Below are 20,793 nucleotides of genomic sequence, written 5' to 3'. Positions count from 1 at the left end.
TCCATTTTTTTCTGTCAATTACAATTACTTTGGTCTCCAATATATTTATTTTCAAATCAATATTCTAGCTTCACTTATTCTCTCAATTCTTTTAATAAATAATCACATCAATTAACAATTTTATATTTGTTTTCATTCCTTTGTCATATTTAAATTATATATTCAGAACAAACAGGACTTCTATGCAGTCCCTACTCATCATTCATTCGTGGATTTCCAAATTTCTGTTATGTCATCAAGTTGTGTTCACTAATTTCATTCAGATCTATTATATTTTCCTTCTTCTTTGTTTGTAAAGCAAATGTGTATCTATTTTTCTTTGTCACTTCATGCTCATTTAATACTCCCATATTTCAAATCACAGTCTTCCATATGCCCTGGTCAAAATGGGCTACAAATGCATCACCCATCATGGATTTGTTCAACCAAAGCTTTCTCTGACACTTTGTAAAGAGACAGAGAAAGTGCTTTTGTCATACCTAACCACAGCATTCCCTGCTAACAATAAGGACAGTAGCAGTTAGTTTCAGCTGATTTGGGCCAGGTTGGCAATAACAGGCCAATTTTATTCTAAGTATGTCTAATCTACACTAAGGGATTTCCCTGCAAGCTAAATATTGTTGCCAACATTCTATCATTTTGGAAATATATGCAGTGTATTGACTTGTGGTTCAAGAAACAATATATGCTTTATTTTTAGACGATCACATGAAAAGTCAGCGCTGAAGCTTAGTCTTTACAAAACACATTTAAATAGCTTTCTGGTTTAAACCATTCCAGAGTGATGCACAGATAGTTGAAACTTGAGACAGTGATAGGTGCCTATGTGTGATTAAATCTTCTACTAAATACAACAGAAACAAAAAGATTAAAGAAAACATAGTTTACACATTTGAAGGAGGTATATTTGAGTTCTGCTCTGCATGTATGAAATTCCAGGAATTTTTTATTCTAAAACCTCTAGCAAAAAGGCTGGGCAAGACTTCTCTTTGGGCATTACTTGCAGCCAGGAATGACAATGCCGCACTAAAGGAATTACTTAACTCTGTAGAAAACTGCCTCTTATAATTAAATCAAGTTACAAAGAATAAAAGAAAACAAACACTCAAATAAAGTGGCTAGCAGAGACTAATTAGTAAGAAAGGACACTAAAAGCCAAAAGGCTCCACTTAAGAGCTAAGAGCTAAGAGCTAAGAGCTAAGAGCTAAGAGCTAAGAGCTAAGAGCTAAGAGCTAAGAGCTAAGAGCTAAGAGCTAAGAGCTAAGAGCTAAGAGCTAAGAGCTAAGCTGTGTTATATGAAAAGCTTCTGGCAATGCAAAATTACTAATTTGAAGGAGGTATATTTGAGTTCTGCTCTGCATGTATGAAATTCAGGAATTTTTATTCTAAAACCTCTAGCAAAAGGCTCCACTTAAGAGCTAAGAGCTAAGAGCTAAGCTGTGTTATATGAAAAGCTTCTGGCAATGCAAAATTACTAATTTGAAGGAGGTATATTTGAGTTCTGCTCTGCATGTATGAAATTCAGGAATTTTTATTCTAAAACCTCTAGCAAAAGGCTGGGCAAGACTTCTCTTTGGGCATTACTTGCAGCCAGGAATGACAATGCCGCACTAAAGGAATTACTTAACTATTAACTCATTCCCATCACATGAAAAGTCAGCGCTGAAGCTTAGTCTTTACAAAACACATTTAAATAGCTTTCTGGTTTAAACCATTCCAGAGTGATGCACAGATAGTTGAAACTTGAGACAGTGATAGGTGCCTATGTGTGATTAAATCTTCTACTAAATACAACAGAAACAAAAGATTAAAGAAAACATAGTTTACACATTTGAAGGAGGTATATTTGAGTTCTGCTCTGCATGTATGAAATTCAGGAATTTTTATTCTAAAACCTCTAGCAAAAGGCTGGGCAAGACTTCTCTTTGGGCATTACTTGCCACTAGGTAGGTCCTAGTATACCTTACTAGGTATACCTTAATAACCTTTATAATACACATTAAGCTTGCATCTGAATGATGCTTGAATGTTATGATGGAAGGAGGTAGTGAAGAGGAAGAGAAAAATGTAAAGCAAGGAAAAATGTAAAGTAAGAAAAATGGGCAAAGTAAGGTACATGTATACCCATCATGCTGTTTTCTTTTGTGGTAAACTTTATACACAGTGGAGAAGTACAACAAGTAATTGTAGACTGAAGAATTTAAAATGAATGAACAATAAAAAGAACTATAGTTATAAACCCAACTTTACCTCCTTCCTATTTTCTTCATTAACTTGCTTTCTTATTCCATTTTTACTAATATATTCTTCTTATATAACCAGCCACTTCAGCATACTTTGTATTAGTCACTAGAACACTAGTTCATTCTGGATTCTATCCCTTCTTACCACATATTACTTAACTATTAACTCATTCCCATCACATGAAGCTTACTTTTCTGTTTCCCTTGATCTATACCATTCTTGCTGCCATTTAACAAAGTAAACAAAAGAATATTTCGGTCAGTCATTTTGCCTATTTTGACAAATGTTCATTCCAAACCACATGCTATTTGCTAACATTTTTACATATCTTAACCTTTCTGTATTCATTTCTGCATCTTTAATTAGCCTTTTACCATTTACATACAGGTTGTTCACTCCATTTTTTTCTGTCAATTACAATTACTTTGGTCTCCAATATATTTATTTTCAAATCAATATTCTAGCTTCACTTATTCTCTCAATTCTTTTAATAAATAATCACATCAATTAACAATTTTATATTTATTTTCATTCCTTTGTCATATTTAAATTATATATTCAGAACAAACAGGACTTCTATGCAGTCCCTACTCATCATTCATTCTTGGATTTCCAAATTTCTGTTATGTCATCAAGTTGTGTTCACTAATTTCATTCAGATCTATTATATTTTCCTTCTTTGTTTGTAAAGCAAATGTGTATCTATTTTTCTTTGTCACTTCATGCTCATTTAATACTCCCATATTTCAAATCACAGTCTTCCATATGCCATGGTCAAAATGGGCTACAAATGCATCACCCATCATGGATTTGTTCAACCAAAGCTTTCTCCGACACTTTGTAAAGAGACAGAGAAAGTGTTTTGTCATACCTAACCACAGCATTCCCTGCTAACAATAAGGACAGTAGCAGTTAGTTTCAGCTGATTTGGGCCAAGTTGGCAATAACAGGCCAATTTTATTCTAAGTATGTCTAATCTACACTAAGGGATTTCCCTGCAAGCTAAATATTGTTGCCAACATTCTATCATTTTGGAAATATATGCAGTGTATTGACTTGTGGTTCAAGAAACAATATATGCTTTATTTTTAGACAATCACATGAAAAGTCAGCGCTGAAGCTTAGTCTTTACAAAACACATTTAAATAGCTTTCTGGTTTAAACCATTCCAGAGTGATGCACAGATAGTTGAAACTTGAGACAGTGATAGGTGCCTATGTGTGATTAAATCTTCTACTAAATACAACAGAAACAAAAAGATTAAAGAAAACATAGTTTACACATTTGAAGGAGGTATATTTGAGTTCTGCTCTGCATGTATGAAATTCCAGGAATTTTTTATTCTAAAACCTCTAGCAAAAAGGCTGGGCAAGACTTCTCTTTGGGCATTACTTGCAGCCAGGAATGACAATGCCGCACTAAAGGAATTACTTAACTCTGTAGAAAACTGCCTCTTATAATTAAATCAAGTTACAAAAGAATAAAAGAAAACAAACACTCAAATAAAGTGGCTAGCAGAGACTAATTAGTAAGAAAGGACACTAAAAGCCAAAAGGCTCCACTTAAGAGCTAAGAGCTAAGCTGTGTTATATGAAAAGCTTCTGGCAATGCAAAATTACTAATTTGAAGGAGGGGGGAAGTGACTTGTTCTGAATGTAATTGAATGGAAGGAAAATCTACAATTAGAGTACTTACCTTCCCAACACAGTCATCGCTTCACCATCATCTTTACAGTTCAGCAACTTCTCTACATTTGCATCTAGCACAGCTAGTGCTAACTGAAATATCACCTTTATACCCTCATAGAAGAAACAATCTACCACCACAACAGCACTTTCAAAAGGCATTACACTGAGGAAGAGTGTGAGGAACCATGAAAGGGAGATGGTTGAGATGACTCCCAAATCTTGCATGCAGTCATAGAGTTGTGGGATATAATCCCGAGCTAATTCTTCAAACACACCTTGATCCACCAGAGCACCTGTAAGGAATAATCAAGTATCTGATAAGCGAAACTGAAGTCAATAGAATATGTATTCATGCCCATCCAAGAAAACAGAAATAAAGCATTTTCCAGTTAATGCATGTTGACTTGGACTAAGATGGTTCACTTACAGTGGGTGTTTTGAATTTTGTCTGCCATCTGCTTCAATCAACATAACCAATGGGAACAATTGTGGAAACTATTCTAGACCAAATCATCTTGTGGACAAGAGGTTGTCTACCTATAAACTACACTATTTTCTCATTCAGAAAACAGGCCTTTTAAAAAACATGCATTAACTGATTTGCATAATTGTAAATAAAAAATACTGTTATTATTAAAAGTAGCCTATTTAAATAATTGTTTTCCAATTTAAGTAATCAGGCAATCACCACAACTTTAGCAATATCTGCAGTTTGTAAAAAACATGGATTTATTTTACACAGTAGGAACAAAATAAATGTACCTTATATTTAACTATGATATGAAATAAAGCAAAAAATGTAACAGATCACTACTTACTTAACTAGTTCTACTATTATTCCATATCAATGGATTCAAACATCCAAACCTGCAGCTCAAATGTAACTTTTTGATAGTTTTAAATAATTTCCCAATTATTAGTTCTATTAACATACCAACAACTCTTGTATTGTAGTAATCTGGCAGCATGCGCTCACATAAAGCCACCAATAACCAAAATGCTTCCTCTTCCTTTGCATACAAAAGCAGGACTGATGTAACAATATTCATGGCCTAGAAAATAATTAAGACACATAGTTATCTAATTTGATACATTTTTCGTAACAGATTCTGTATAGCAATAGACATATGAGGAGCAACTTGCTATGACTTAAGATTGCAAAAAATATTTCCCACGAGATTTAAAACAAAAGTCGCCAACGCCAAGGGCCGTAATAGCTCAGGCTGGTAAGAAGCCTCTTATTAGAACACAGTAGCCTGCAATTACTGCAGGTTCAAGCCCGGCCCGAGGTTGACTCAGCCTTCCATCCTTTATTAGGTAGGTAAAATGAGGACCCAGATTGTTGGGGGGGGCAATAAGTTGACTTTGTAAATATACAAATAGAATGAGACTATTGCCTTACACACTGTAAGCCGCCCTGAGTCTTCGGAGAAGGGCGGGATATAAATGTAAATAAATAAATAAAAAACGTTCATTCTCAAAGGAAAATCACGGGAGGGATTCACTAACGTTTTAAAAGGCTATACGGGGATGATAAAACATGAATAGGAAAAATATCTTATTGATTTGCTGATGTTACCTAGTGTCTGCAAGCAAACAATCAAGCTCAGAGAGGACTCCACAGGTTTTATTTTCTTAGTGTCAGTAGTAAAGCATTCAGTTAGTCCAATGTTAATCTTTCTAACAGGACAACTTTCAAGTATTGAGGGCCATTCATCTAAACAGGCAGTGGAGAAATGGGATGATAGTATCAGCAGGCTCTGGTTCAAGGGAACCAGAGTGAAAATTAAATGAAATTAAAACATAAAATAAAATAATAAAGATGGTAACTCACAGAAACTGCCTCGTGGAGACAAAGCATATTCAGCGGTAACAGAATGTTAGGTATTGGGCAGAAAAGAAAATAAGATAATAAAGATTTCAAAATCCTTCCAGGAATAAATGGCTGACTGGAATCCTGAACAAGAGCTTCCTCCGCTAGACAGGAAGATACAAGTGATATGCAAAGTTGGGGAAAAAGCACTTTCAATTCAGTGTGAACATCTCTTCCTATATTCCAGCTGCCCTTTAAAGAAGCTGAATATTTTGGGAGGCTCAAACAATGCCCATATACGTCCAAGAAAATATACCTTAGAGTTAAGGTAGTCCTAACATTTTAAAATGCTCTATGACAGAAATATTTCAGAGCTGCTGTTGTGAATAAGGTGACCCACTGGTTGCTCCACACATTCTTCCAATAGATGTAATTTCTATTTTAAAACATCTGTTACCTGGATCATAAGACTACCCAGAATTTTTATTATATAACTGATATGTACTTCTAACCAATCCTATAACTCAGGGGACTGAAACATGCAGCCCTCTAAGTTATTTTCTGTAGCCTAAAATCATAGTGTGTGAGAGCTAAAGTCCTGCCCAACATGACCAGGGACACCAGATTAAGGCACAGAAAATTATCCAATAAGTCAAGTAGCCTTGCAGTGGCAGCTTACCAGTTCACCACTGCCCAACCCCAGCAGGTGTCATAGCAACAACTGGGCCTGGTTGACTGAACCATGCCCTTGGTGCACAAGACATCTCACAATGAACAATGGCATTGCCTGGGAACTCTTGTCTACTCTTTCACTCTGTAGTGGGGCTGGACCAGGGGTGGGCTGCTGGGGGTTCACAGGGTTTTCGGAGAACCTCTAGCTAAGATTCTGTGTAGTGCGGAGAACCCCCAAATACCACTGCTGGTTGGCCCCACCCACCCCACTCTGCCCCTTCCAGGAATCCTCAAATGACCTGTTTTGATGCAGGTAAGTGCAGGGCACATGCGGAGGCTTGCAGAGGGCAAAAAACAGGTCTACCGGAAGTTTGGGAAGGCCAGAAACAGGAAGGCACATTTCTGGCCTCCAGAGGGTCTCCGGAGCCTGGGGAGGCTGTTTTCGCCCTCCCAGAGGCTCAAGGAAAGCCTCTGGAGCCCAGGAGGGCAAAAACGCCCCCCCCCACCATGGCCATGCCCACCCAGCAACCAGGCAGAGAACCCCTTGCTAAATTTTTTGAAGCCCATCCCTGGGCTGGACTCTCAGGCAAAGGCAGTAGAAAGTGAGGCTTGCTCAGGAATGACTGACTAGGAAGTTGGGGTTCCTGGGAAGGAAAAGAGGCGGGGTTTGGCATGAGGCGCATGAGCACCTTCCCATGTGATCCTCTTTGCTGGGCAAGTAATGGGATAGACAGCCACAACCAAGCAGAGACTCTCTGATAGGCAAAGAAAAGAAAGAAAGAGAAAAGATTCAGCCATGCACGAAGACAAGAGAATAAGAAAAAGAATTAAGGAAGATCTCTCTACTCAGCAAGAATAGAAAAGGAAAAGGAAAAGGAAAAGGAAAAGAGGCGTTGGGCAGCTATAAGTGGGGATGATTTTCTAGATTATATTATCCTATTTATGACCTTGAAAAAATAATAATCAAAATAATAATATTTTGGTTAATGAAAAATGCTACAACTTCAGTAACAAAAGTGATATGGTCTCTTTGCAGTTTTCACAGAAAGATCTGCTTGTAAAACTAATGCATTTACTACATCTAAGTTGAATGGACCACCGTGATAGCAAGGTGTTGTAATGGAAGATTTAGACATTAGATGAGAATTGTGGAAACTCAGGTTATAATTCACTCTCAGACAAGAAAACTTAATTTCAGCCAGTCATTCTTAGCACAAATCGCAATACTAATTGGGGAAAAAATAGAAGACAGAAATTGCAACTCAGCAGCTCTTCAGCTTGTGAAATAATAGGGTATTGACCAAAGATAATTGCATCTTTTAAATTTCCTACAAAATTTTACATCAATCTATTAAAAAGCTTAAGAGTTGTGGCCCTCAAATTAAAGTTGCATAAAGCTAATGCAACACTTTTGAAGCTTGGTGCCTCATGTGTGGGGTGCCGCAGGGATCGATCCTCTCACCCCTCCTGTTCAACATCTATATGAAGCCGCTGGGTGAGATCATCAGTGGCTTTGGGGTGAAATACCAACTGTATGCTGATGATACTCAGCTGTACTTTTCCACCCCGGGCCACCCCAGCGAAGCTGTCGAAGTGCTGTTCCGGTGTTTGGAAGCCGTACGGGTCTGGATGGGGAGGAACAGGCTCAAACTTAATCCCTCCAAGAAGGAGTGGCTGTGGATGCTGGCACCTCGGTACAGTCAGCTGCAGATGCGGCTGTCTATCGGGGGCGAGTCGTTGGCCCCGATGGAGAAGGTACGCAACTTGGGCGTGCTCCTGGATGGTCGGTTGTCCTTTGAAGACCATTTGACGACCGTCTCCAGGAGAGCTTTTTATCAGGTTCGCCTGATCCGCCAGTTGCATCCCTTCCTGGACCGGGATGCCCTATGCACGGTCACTCATGCTCTCATTACGTCTCGCCTGGACTACTGCAATGCTCTCTACATGGGGCTCCCCTTGAAGAGCACCCGGAGACTTCAGCTAGTCCAGAATGCGGCTGCGCGGGTTATTGAGGGAGCGGTTCGAAGCTCCCACATAACACCTATCCTGCGCAGACTGCACTGGCTACCTGTTGTTTTCCGGGTGCGCTTCAAGGTATTGGTTACCATCTTTAAAGCGCTCCATGGCTTAGGACCGGGCTACTTACGGGACCGTCTACTGCCGGCCTCTATCTCCCAGCGTCCGGTGCGTTCCCACAGAGAGGGACTCCTCAGGGTGCCGTCAGCCAAACAATGTCGACTGGCGGCCCCCCGGGGGGGGGCCTTCTCTATGGGGCTCCTGTGGAACGAGCTTCCCCCCGGGCTTCGACAACTACCTGACCTCGGGACCTTTCGCCGCGAACTTAAAACTTATTTATTCCGTTTGGCTGGACTGGCTTGATTTTAAATTCTAAATTTTTAATTTTTAATTGTGGGTTTTAAATTCTGTAATTTTTATGGGGTATAAGGTTATTTTAAATTTTTTGGCTAATTTAATCAGTTTTTTAAGGGTTGTTTTAATTAAGGTGTATGTTTTTGTTTGTATTTTATTTGCCTGTTCACCGCCCTGAGTCCTTCGGGAGAAGGGCGGTATACAAATTAAAATATTATTATTATTATTATTATTTGACTTTGAGACACCAGATCTAGATAAAGTGCCAAGGCAGGCAAAGTTTAAATTTTCTGGTACCTCTTCCAGCAAACCTCAATAAAGCCCTTTTAACTGGATAATTAAATCATTGTTAAACATTTCAATATCATTTGTTTTGTTACAGGGCTCCTTGAAAACTTGCAAAGTAACAAACTACAAAAAAGATCCATTATGCAGAGACAACAATGAAGCAATATGCAAAAACTGAACCCATGTTTTTTCTTTTATCAGTTTTCTCTAAGACCTACAGCACAGTCTATTGGGAATAAAAAGTATTTTGGATGTTATATATACTTATACAAAGAAGTGTTGCCTTTGTGAAGCCCATCCTCTTGAATCAAAGTCTACTATCAGTGGTACATTTCTAGCAAAGCTGCAGAATGTATGGATTAATTTGTATCTAAATTAGCTAGCATATATCAGTGTTATACAAACAGTCTGAATTTTCAAGATCTGTCCTCAGCTGAAAATTCAACTAAACCAGTGTTTCTCAACCTTGACAACTATAAGATGGGTGGACTTCCAACTCCCTGAATTCCCCAGCCAGCATTTATTGGCTGGTGAATTAAGATGGGGAACCCATCTTAAAGTTGTCAAGGTTGAGAAACACTGAACTAAACAATAAAAGCATTAAAATGAGTGAAAGAATCTATTTTATGATACCTGGCAGTATCCTATGTTTGGATTTCTAAATGCATATGCAGTTAGGACTCGCCGCAGAGCCGCAATACCCATCTCATTTTGGAAGGCTGGGTGCTCTGGAAGAGAGCGATGCAAATCCCGCTCAATCTCTTCTGTTGCAAGATTGTATTTCCCCATAGATTTTTCCACCAAGTCTTCATAATAGCCAGCATGGGTAACCATTTCATTAATTGCTCCTAGAAATGCAAATGAGTACATTGGCAAATATAGACAGACAGACAGACAGACAGACAGACAGACAGACAGACAGACAGACAGACAGACAGATAGATAGATAGAGATTATAGATGTAGGCCAAGAATCAAATTAACAGCAACAGATCAAGTACTTTTGTTTCCACATGGAAACTGCTTCTGAATTTTGTTCTTGATGTGGAAAAGAATAGAACTTTGACTTTGGGTTTTATAGATTAGATTGATAGATCTTTATAGAAATGACTTGTTCATATTATTATGGAAAAACAAAAAGCAGTGATTTGGAATTAATGCCCTATTCTGCTGCAACAGAGAGAGTCAGAAGTCAATGCTTCTTTTTCTTTTCTTTTGGCTACCTTTCCTCACTTCTCTTTCCCCTTTCCCTTCCCTCTCACTGCTCTTTTATTTACTTTTGTATTTTGCATTTTATAATACTTTACAACTTAATTAAAAAATGTTTTAAAAAACAATTAACTACACAGACCATTCTCCTGCTCAAGAGATTGGCTGACTTTTAGGAATATATAATTCATTGTTTGACATCTTAAAGGTAACAGAAACACTCTGCATCTTAGGAAAGGATGCTAATTATATAAATTTTTTAAAATTTTTTAAAAGGTTATATATCCAAAATTCTGGGCATCTAAAGAGTTTTTTGGGAGCCCAACTTTATGAAAAGACAATGTTTTAATTAAAATCCTAGATTTTACAACCCTAACCCTAATCCTAACCCTAATACTAACTATTGCCAGATACCTGGTTTACCAGTGAATTGGCTAATCTGTTTCTTTTCCTAAAATAAGTTTGTTGGGTGACAATATTTATTCCAAATGAACCAAAATATCACACACACACACTAATCCACTATCCAAGTGCATATTGTGCACACATATATGTATATATGAATTCATTTAAAGGCAACAGTGGAGCTCTACTTCATCAGCCAATGTAAACACATATTAAAAAGTGTGCTTTTCTCTTGATAATACTACCAAGTTTATCCAGAGCTTTAAATTACACTACTCATTCCATAATTTGGGAAGGGTGGGTCTTAACATTTTAAAGTAATTAATTATTTAGATTCTGTATCTCTATTTCTATCTCTATTTATTTCTAAACAAATCTATCACCAAGTTATCTGTCTATGGAGATTCTCAGTCATCCAGGTCATGGTTGTCCTTGGTGTTTTTTTTCAAGAGGCAACTGGACTTTCTGGTTTTTCTTTGAAGATGTTTCGCTTCTTATTCAAGAAGCTTTGGAAGACAGCAAAGTCCACATTTTGGACAGAGAGGATTGCTGGTTTGAAAGAGGGGTCAAAGAAGCCATCTATATCAAAATTGAACAGCCCTTTCTCAACAGAGGGCGAGGGATATGACCTCATCTATCTCCAGTGTACAACACAGTCCTTTCAACAGTTCCGAGAAGGCTCCACACCCATTTGCACCAGTCAGGTGACCTTGATGACACAGATAAACCTCCAGGTGGCCTTAACGTCTCACTAAAAGAATGCAAATGTCTGCAAGGAGCATACATCCTTCCATTCCCCATCATCCAGTCAGACCTGAAGAAGCTTCCTGGATGTAAAACATCTTCAAAGAAAAACAAGAAAGTCCAGTTGTCTCTTGAAAAAAGCACCTTTGGTATCACCAAATTAGTTCTGATGAAATCAGAGAAATATTCTCCTGAATAAAAATGCTGAGCAATGCAACTATTACTTCCCACTTGCTTGCAGCCAACATTTGGATCTCCTACTTTGTACATGATGAATTCCCCAGGAGCAAAGAAACCAATTGCTGATAAAGCCTTCTAGAGGTATGTTACCTACCTGACAAGAGCAACCAGAGTTCCCCTCTCATGTTTTCAGGAATACCTTTTAATGCAAGGTCTCTTGTTTTCTCCGTACGATACATACAGATACCTTGGCCATACTCAGCAAAATGCATTTTCCAAGCTTCTTCTTTCAAAAATTCTTTTGCCTTAAAAGTAATAGATATGACACGATAAAATACACAGGGAAACTTATGCTGTGTAATAAAATCTATTAATCTTGTTTTTCAAATATGATGAAATAACTCTTCTCATCCTGATATTTAATTATGTTCCTTAATTTTATTTGGGGATGTTATATCTGGCTAGTCTTACAATAAAGCTTTCTTAGTGTGTTAATTTCAAAAGCATATTTATTTGATCAAACAAAACATTTTTGATGCCACATAATTAATTAACTATCCAAGTTGATGATACAGATGATGGAAATAATCTCAGGACCAATTACTTGTGATAATCCTTTTCAACCAAAAGATACTTTCACCATCACTGTACAGCATCATTCGTGCCATAATAAAAACACATAAATAATTCAGAGAACAATAAAATATATTTTTGTCAAATATATCTTATTTCTTATTTTTTTCACTTGTAGTAAAGTTAGGTTTTCATTCTTCAAAATATTAAATAGGCAGATATTATATTACAAAGTTTAAATTAATTAAGATGTTAAATATTTTTCGAAACTGGCTTCACCCACCATCCTAATCAAGAAACTGGTGTGGATATAATTTACATTCACGTATTTTAAAATGTACAAGGACAGTATTTTTGCTATACAACTAAGAGCCCCCAAAAATAAATAATCAGCCTACTAATTTAGGGTTGAATTCCTCTGGAGAACGCCGACGATACATAGTCATTAGGGCCTGTGTTACAGTTGGGACACTGTTTCCATTCAAGTTGAAGTGCTGGTCTCCATCCACCTCAGAGTTCAGGCTTCTCTGAGGGCTAGATGAAAGGACGCTACTTGCTCTTGAATAAACCTGAAGGGAATCACAACGCATTTTAACCCCTGCTTGGTACAGGATTCCAAGTTAAAGCATCCCTGACAAACAGCTAATATTTGTCTGAATGCAGGAACACAATTTACATCTGCATTCCTGTAACTTTCTTTCCCGAACACCATCACTCTGCTAAACAAATAATTCCCTTAACACTGTCAAACTATTTACTAAGTCTGCACTACTATTAATCTTGTCATCGTTCCCATCGCCCATCTCCTTCCACTTATGACTGTATGAATGTAACCTTGTTGCTAGTATCCTTACGATTTATGGTGACTGTTTCCTAATATGACTTGATTGCTTATTTGTTCCCTATGACTATCATTAAGTGTTGTACCTTATGAGTCTTGACTAACGTATCTTTTCCTTTATGCACACTGAGAGCGTATGCACCAAGACAAATTCCTTGTGTGTTCAATCACACTTGGCCAATAAAGAATTCTATTCTATTCTATTCTATTCTATTCTATTCTATTCTATTCTATTCTATTCTATTCTATTCTATTCTATTCTATTCCTATTCCTATTCCTATTCCTATTCCTATTCCTATTCCTATTCCTATTCCTATTCCTATATCCATGATTCCATGTTTTGCATTCTGGCATGAAAAAGAATAGATCTTGAGCTTTCTTCTGTGAAAGCCTGTCAAATATTTTAAGAGTGATACCATATCCTTTATTGCTCTTCTCTTCTCAAGGATAAACACTGCTACTTCTTCAGTCTCTTCATGTAATTAGAAACTGGGGAGGAGGGGTGGTTATGGGGAACCCACATACTTCATAGAGAACTCAGGAATGGACAGGACCAAACATGAGGACCAATATTGGACCTGTGATAGGATAAGCTTTGCACAGTGGCAGTATCGTAGCCAATAATAGTGCCCATGTTTTAAAAGCTTTAAGGTAGGAAACAGTTTAGCTCATATTTTTATCACACTGCCCATCCCTCCTTCCTCCCACTTTTAGTGCTGAGCCAGAGTAATTCAAGCAGCTGAGGATGAAAGACACTGCGGCAGAAAAAAGTGCACTTTTGCCAAATGTGTTTGAAGCCCAAAAGCAGGAAGGCTGCCTCCCACACACCCTTTGTATCAGTTGCCTGCAGCTTTTAATCCAAATTAAGAGGGCTGCACAGTAATTGCTTATAAATATGGATCCATATAAAATCCCTGAGAATCAGATAAACTGCAGAAACAGGATTTTAGCACTAAAGTTCTGGCATTAAAACAAAGCTTGAAGAAACACATATTCTCCCTTTAAGCAAAATATTTAATCCTCTTGTAAAATATTTTTTGAACGTTTTCTAATATACCGTACAGCTACACCCTAATAACTCTACCATAACTTGTTCTCAAAAATTAAATATCCAGAAACATTCTCCAAATAACAAATTATAAGAGCAATGAAGTTATGGTAATTTCGCAAAAATTTTTTGCTCTGTAGTGGAACAATTTGCAGCAGAACATCTCCTCCCCACCTCTTTTCTGAGCGCCATTATATTTATGAAACATACTGTAATTGATATAAAGCCACAGCCTCCATGGACTGGTTCTTTGGAGAGAGATTTTTCCATGGATCAAAAGGCCGTGGTTTCATGTACTGCCTGCATCCTGTGGATGGGCTTGACTTGTTTGCGTGGCCCAGTTTCTGGCATTCTGCGGACCGGTGCTGATCCATGGACCGAGGGTTGGGGAGCCCTGCTATAGAGGACTCACAACCTTATTATTTCTTCTCTTGTTAGGGAAAGTAATGCCATACTTTCTTCTAATTGTTTCTTTTTTGGCATCCTGTAGTATTTAAATTACTTATCCACTTATGATCCTGAAAACAATTGGGGGAGGAAAACTGTGGGAACAACCAAGACCATCAAGAAGACAAAGAAGCTAGAACAAGAATGTTTAAGAAAAAATATTTTTTTCATCTTACAGCTTTCCAACAACTTATGTTAATGATAAGCAAATAAATAAACACTTCAGTCCAATTGGAATTTTCAGAAAAAGTAATTGTAGTAAATGACAGGCACTTATTGTTTCTTCGGATTTGTATTTAAACTGCATGAAATTCTAAGATAATTGGTGCAGAGGGGGAAAAAAAGACTTACAAATCAAAAGGTTCAGCAACCTTTCATATGGAAGATACCACCGTATTGCATTGTGGATGCCATAAAAATAAAATAAACATTACAAATTAAATAAGTGGACAAAATTTTTAAATAGCTAAAATTTGATGAAAGCTGGAATGTTGCAAGTTTTCCATCTCATAACAATTAGACAGCATTAAAATATTTTTAAATTATTTTGGAAATCAATGAAATACTATACTGTGATGTTGCAGATGCTGTATGCCACTAATTGCTATGAATGTCTCACTACTTATAAAACTATTTAGAAGTGAGATCTAGCACAGGTTTCTTTGAATTCAGTGCTGAATTGATTTTAACCAAACAAGTTAGCTCATGGTTCTCTAACAAATATGTGAACTACAGTTATCAGTGACAACTGGAGTAAAAGGATCATGGTTCAATTTAGATCAGGGGTCTCCAACCTTGGCAACTTGAAGACTTGTGGACTTCAACTCCCAGAATCTGGGAGTTGAAGTCCACAAGTCTTCAAGTTGCCAAGGTTGGAGACCCCTGATTTAGATCACCAAATTGAAAACACTATTAGTGTGACATTTCCACGACAAGCTTGAACATCTTAAGACTAAGAGAATTAAAAGTTCTCCGGTTACATATTGTAAGAACTCTACTTTAAGTACCCTTATGCTCTGATCATTTTCCATTTCAAAATAGACTTTCATAAGTGTCTAATCTGCTACCATGCTTTGTGAACTGTATTTAAATTACTGCATCACAAGCTAGGCAGATGCTTGTGGTTGGGTTGAGACAACAGCAGAAACAGAGGGCTATTGATGGCTCCCTGACTGAGAGAGTATTATTTATAACTTTCAGCTTCTGATAAATCAGCTACACACAGAAAGAGCCACAAATCTGTAAACAAATCATTCAGGCAATTAAGTAAATCAAACATTTTAAATGGTCTAAATCTTTAAAGATTAATTCTGTGTTTTAAATTCATTTTTAATCCACACAAAACAGCTTTTAGAAATATTATGTTATACACACGTTTGACCAATATACTTCTTTGAATTTTACTGCCTTGCATTTTATTTGCAATCTGGTAAATATTCAAAACTCAACGGTTGGTATTTTGTGGACTCAGAAAAGATGATAGCTTGTGAATTTGAGTATTTTTCTTTAGATTTAATCTTAAAGCAGTCTTTTTAAACAGAAGCAATATGTATTATGGAAAAATGGTTCTAAGCCTGAGATTAAATATGAAAGATTATCTGCTCTCTACTATATTGGATTGGATGTACAGACTGATTGAAAAACCTTCAAGCAAAACCAAATATTATGATTTGGCATTTATAATTATGTACCTTAGCATTCGTCTAGCTCATGTTAAGACAAAACCCAGCCCAACTTATAAAAAATGGTAAATCATGGTTTGTAGGGCAAGTATACAGAACTAATTTGATGTAGTTATTAAAGACACCAAGACAGATACTCATGGAGACCATGAGTTCTATTCCTGTCTTTATCACAGAACATCCAGTTGAATGACTCTCCACCACTCTCCCTCTCTCTCTTAGCCCTAGGAAGAAGGCAATGACAAAACACTTCCCAAAAAATGTTTCTCAGAAAACAATACGGACTTGCAGTCACTAGAAACAAAAGGGAAAACAGGCAATCACCAGAAAACAAGATCAACCCAAAGGCCTAGAACAAAACAAAAGAATGGAAAAATGCAAATCAAAATTTAATGTAATCATCTTACCTGGGTTAATAATTATATAATCAATTTAAACTTAAAGTGACTATCTACTCACCTCATCATCTGAACTGTTGTAACTTCCAGAAATCTCTCTTTCAGAATAAATTTTGGAAGTAGTTTTCTGTAGGAAATCAGAAATTCTCTGCACTAGAAAGTCTCTGTCTTTCAAATTGGCAAACAGGAATGTCATTCGGTTTTTAGTGCTGATAGATAATGGACTAGGTAAGACGCTTGAGCTATCTGCCTTTTCAACAATCGTCACCTAATGATACACATGGAAATAGAAGGACCAAAATAAAATCTAAATGAATTGATACAGTGGAAGATGCAGTTCTCCATCAACAGAATCTTTAATTTGGTCACAGACCAGCATAATTGCAGTTTTTAAATACTGAAAAAAGCTATAAAGTTGTTATGAGTAATCAGGGATTATAGAAGCTAATTCTAGAAACCCAGGCAGCATTATAAACTTTCAGCATACTTGTATTAAGTATTGCATAAGGAAAGATTAAATAATCCAAATATGTAATATTTTGTTGTCTCCATAGTCATATTATTCTACTCTTTGTATTTTAACATTTACTAGTTTTTAGATGTACTTTAAATTTAAATATTAATAATAGTTAATTCATAATTGTTAATTATTGATAAAATAGTACATCTAAAATATAGATATCTTCTGTTATATAATATGTCTATAAATGAATCTATAAACATGAATGTGTTCAACTTCTTCTTGAAAAAAAATCACAGCTATTACAAGAAATATGACAACTTGTTGGCCCAAGTTAGACCTTGCCAATAGTAAATTATAATTTCTTGATCACAGAGAAAATTAAAATTTGTGACAACTGAGTGATGCCATGGGTGGTACAATAAGTGGGGTAACAATATATGGATTACTGACTAAACAGTGAGTAGCCATGTGTACAAATAATATTTGATCTACAACTATAATAGAGCCTACCAATTATGGTTGCAAGTGGTGACAACTGTTAAGTGAGACAGCCTTGCTTAACGACCCACATGCTCTGCTTGCTCTGATGACACTGTTAAACAAACATGTGAGTCATTAATCACGCATGGGCTACCTCATGGATGTGGTAGACCCTGAGAGGTCCACCATAAGAGAAGCACAAAATCTTCTTCGATTTACAAAATCGAAAACAGACCAGCAGGGGAGAAGAGACCAGCTGGATTAGGGCCTAGCACTACATTCTAATGCCAGAGAAGATTCCAAAGAAGCCTGCAGGTATCACTGATGAAGCCATGCTTGTGGGCTAGGTCCCTGCCTTGATCAGATATCTTGAATGCTCATAGTAATCCCAATATAATAAAACCAGCATGTTTTGTACTGACCTCCCAAAGTGGGATGATAAGACTGCAGAGATTTTCTTCTTTGCTATTGAAGCAAATGTAATTTGTAGACACAAACATTTGACCCAAAATGTGCATTTTATTAAATGGGGTCCACAGAGTACAATCTGTATGACCATCTAGTTTTTCATCCTTTGGAAGCCGGAACAAAGCACGGTACCTTTCACTTTTTGCCCTGGCATCCAGATCCCTGAAAAACAGCATTTCAGATTTCAATGCCAATATTCCAATTACACGCACACATCTCATATAGTTCTTGCCTTAGCATTAAAAATGAAGAACAAAGTATATTCTTTATAGAACTATTTTACATAGAAAAAGTAACATTTATATTAACAGGGCTTAAAACAAACATATAAAATTGCTTTAAGGTGTTTATTAGATTTTCTAATAAACCCAGATTGTTGGGGTTAATATGCTGACTCTGTAAACCCCTTAGAGAGGGCTGTAAAACACTGTGAAGTGGTATATAAGTCTAAGTGCTATTGCTATTGCTATTTTGTAGTAGTGGTAGTAGTAGTATACTATACCCTAACCCTAACCCAGTCAGTAAGTGAGGATTACCTGTACCCATAAGCAAATTTGTAACAATTTCTTACCTACATTCCTAAAGCCATAGAACTACAAGCTATTGTCCTGATGTGTATGGAGGGTAGAGATTGTAATAAGCTGGTCTAAGTAGTCACTGCGCTCTGCTTTGACTCTTCCTCCAGGCATTTACAATAAAAGCCTTAATTGTCCTAGCAATAATAAGAACTATTCTACTGGCAACTATTGAAAAGATAAGACATCAGAAAAATATATAATATCTTTAGCTGAGCAGAGTACCCTGATGAGCTTGAGTTGATGAGCCTTTTGCTGGACACCCAAACAAAACAATTTATACTCACTTTCCTGAAAGCAAAGATAAGGTGTTAATTTAGAATTCTATGCTTCTTATTGAAGAAATTAAGGATCACATATGAATTGACAAAGGAGGAAGTCTTTAAATCTGGGCTCGGCAACCTATTGCTTGTGGACCAGATATGGCCTACCACTCAAAATCATCTGGCTCGTGATCCCAAAAATACATTTACTCAACCCAGGCAGGAAAGAGAAAACACATTCTACTTCCTCTGGGAGACATTTTAGAGACGGTTTCACCAGCCACCTTGCTGCATCCCCCAGAAATGGTGGCACCAGCATCAGGTCCTCCGGCCGGAAGGATGCTGACCCTTGTTTTAGACGATCATGGAGGATTTAAGAAAAAACAGTTCGGAAATGGAGTAGAAGGGTGCAACTAAAATAGTTAATAAAATGGACAGAGAAGCTTAAGTGGCTGCTAAAAGAATACTGTTGGTTTCAAACCAGAGAAAAGGTAGCTAGTATCAATACAGTGGATTAGGCAAGGTTTACATTGCTTAAGACTCATTACTTTGTGAATGGACTAAAGTCCATGAAGCATTCAAGGGCATAATTTTGGAGGGAGAGAACTGAAGAGGTAAAGGACTGACATGGATCTAATCTAATTGCAGAGGATGGGGTTGAAGATAGTGGGGGGGAAAAGACCAAAGGTTTTTATAAGTGAAAGAATCATCAGCCAGATCAGGATCAGCGGTCATTTCATTTGACTGAATGAAAAAGGGGGGAAAAAAGGCAAATAATCCCTTTCTTAATTCTAAAATGTGGAACAGTAGATGGATAGGTAGCATAGTAAACACAGGTAGTCTTCATTCAGCGACCACTTGTTAAGTGACTGCTCTATGTTATGACAGTGCTGAACGAGGAGACTTGTGCTTGTTCCTTGTAGCTGTGACCACAGCACTGTCTCTACAGTCACATGATCATGATTCAGGTACTTGGCAAGTGGCTTGCAATTACAATGGCTTGCAGCATTCTACAGTTATATACCAGTAGTCCTCGACTTACAACATACATAACATCAAGTTCGTTTAGGGATCGTTCAAAGTTACAACAGCACTGAAAACAGTGACTTATGACAATTTTTCACATTTACGACCATTGCAGCATCCCCACGGCAAGGGTGAAATGCTCCTGGTTCTAACTGGATCTTGCGATCCAGTAGTGATCGTGGCCGGCGGTTTGGTGATCCGGTAGCGATGGCGGAGCAAAGTTCTGCCCACCTTCCCAGGTGTCATTACTTCTTGGTTTTAACCAGGAACTAATGTGTTTTTAACCTTCTGTGCATGCGCAGAAGGTCTGCATGGGCATGTGATACATGCACACGTGTGAGCGAAGCGTGCACGGGCGCGGCATGTGCACTTCTAAGCCAGTAAGGAAGGTAAGTAGATATCACCCCTGCCCCATGGTCATGTGATCAAAATTCAGACTCTTGGCAACTGACTTATCTTTATGATGGTTGCAGTATCCCAGGGTCATGTGACCACTCTCTGTGACCTTCTGAAAAACAAAGCCAATGGGGAAGCCAGATTCACTTAACAACAGTGTCACTAACTTAACAACTGCAGTGTTTCACTTAGCAACGGTGACATGAAAGGTTGTAAAACGGGGCAAAATTCACTTAACAAGTGTCTCACTTAGCAACAGAAATGTTGGGCTCAATTGTGGTCGTAAGTCAAGGGCTACCCATATTCACCATTTGCAACCATCACTGCCAGCTTCCAACAGGTCAGTAGGGAAGCCAGCAGGAGGTTGCAAATGGCAATCATATGAACACTGCTGAACACTGCAATGGCAAGGAATTTCCCTAATGATGACAACTGGAACTGCTGTGACATCATACTTTATGATTGCATTAGCAAAGGAGTGGCCCCTTCCAATTATCAATATTAAAGAAGAACTATGTTA

At 37.5% G+C, this 20,793-nt stretch overlaps 1 protein-coding gene across 3 annotated transcripts in view; it reads right to left on the bottom strand.

Annotated features, from left to right (window-relative positions):
- TBC1D9 (TBC1 domain family member 9) overlaps positions 1-20,793 on the bottom strand; it is a 57,789-nt gene that overhangs the window by 11,862 nt on the left and 25,134 nt on the right. For all 3 annotated transcript variants that reach the window (XM_058193086.1, XM_058193084.1, XM_058193085.1), the window contains exons 6-12: positions 17,968-18,175; positions 16,664-16,870; positions 12,584-12,754; positions 11,767-11,917; positions 9,709-9,923; positions 4,867-4,984; positions 3,940-4,225 (exon numbers count right to left, since the gene is read on the bottom strand). In XM_058193086.1, the coding sequence (XP_058049069.1) occupies positions 3,940-4,225; positions 4,867-4,984; positions 9,709-9,923; positions 11,767-11,917; positions 12,584-12,754; positions 16,664-16,870; positions 17,968-18,175 (1,356 nt within the window). The remainder of the gene's footprint in view (positions 1-3,939; positions 4,226-4,866; positions 4,985-9,708; positions 9,924-11,766; positions 11,918-12,583; positions 12,755-16,663; positions 16,871-17,967; positions 18,176-20,793) is intronic.

The sequence above is a fragment of the Ahaetulla prasina genome, chromosome 8, assembly GCF_028640845.1.
Source record: "Ahaetulla prasina isolate Xishuangbanna chromosome 8, ASM2864084v1, whole genome shotgun sequence".
Classification (NCBI taxonomy): domain Eukaryota; kingdom Metazoa; phylum Chordata; class Lepidosauria; order Squamata; family Colubridae; genus Ahaetulla; species Ahaetulla prasina.
This window is presented reverse-complemented; position numbering and strand designations above follow the sequence as displayed.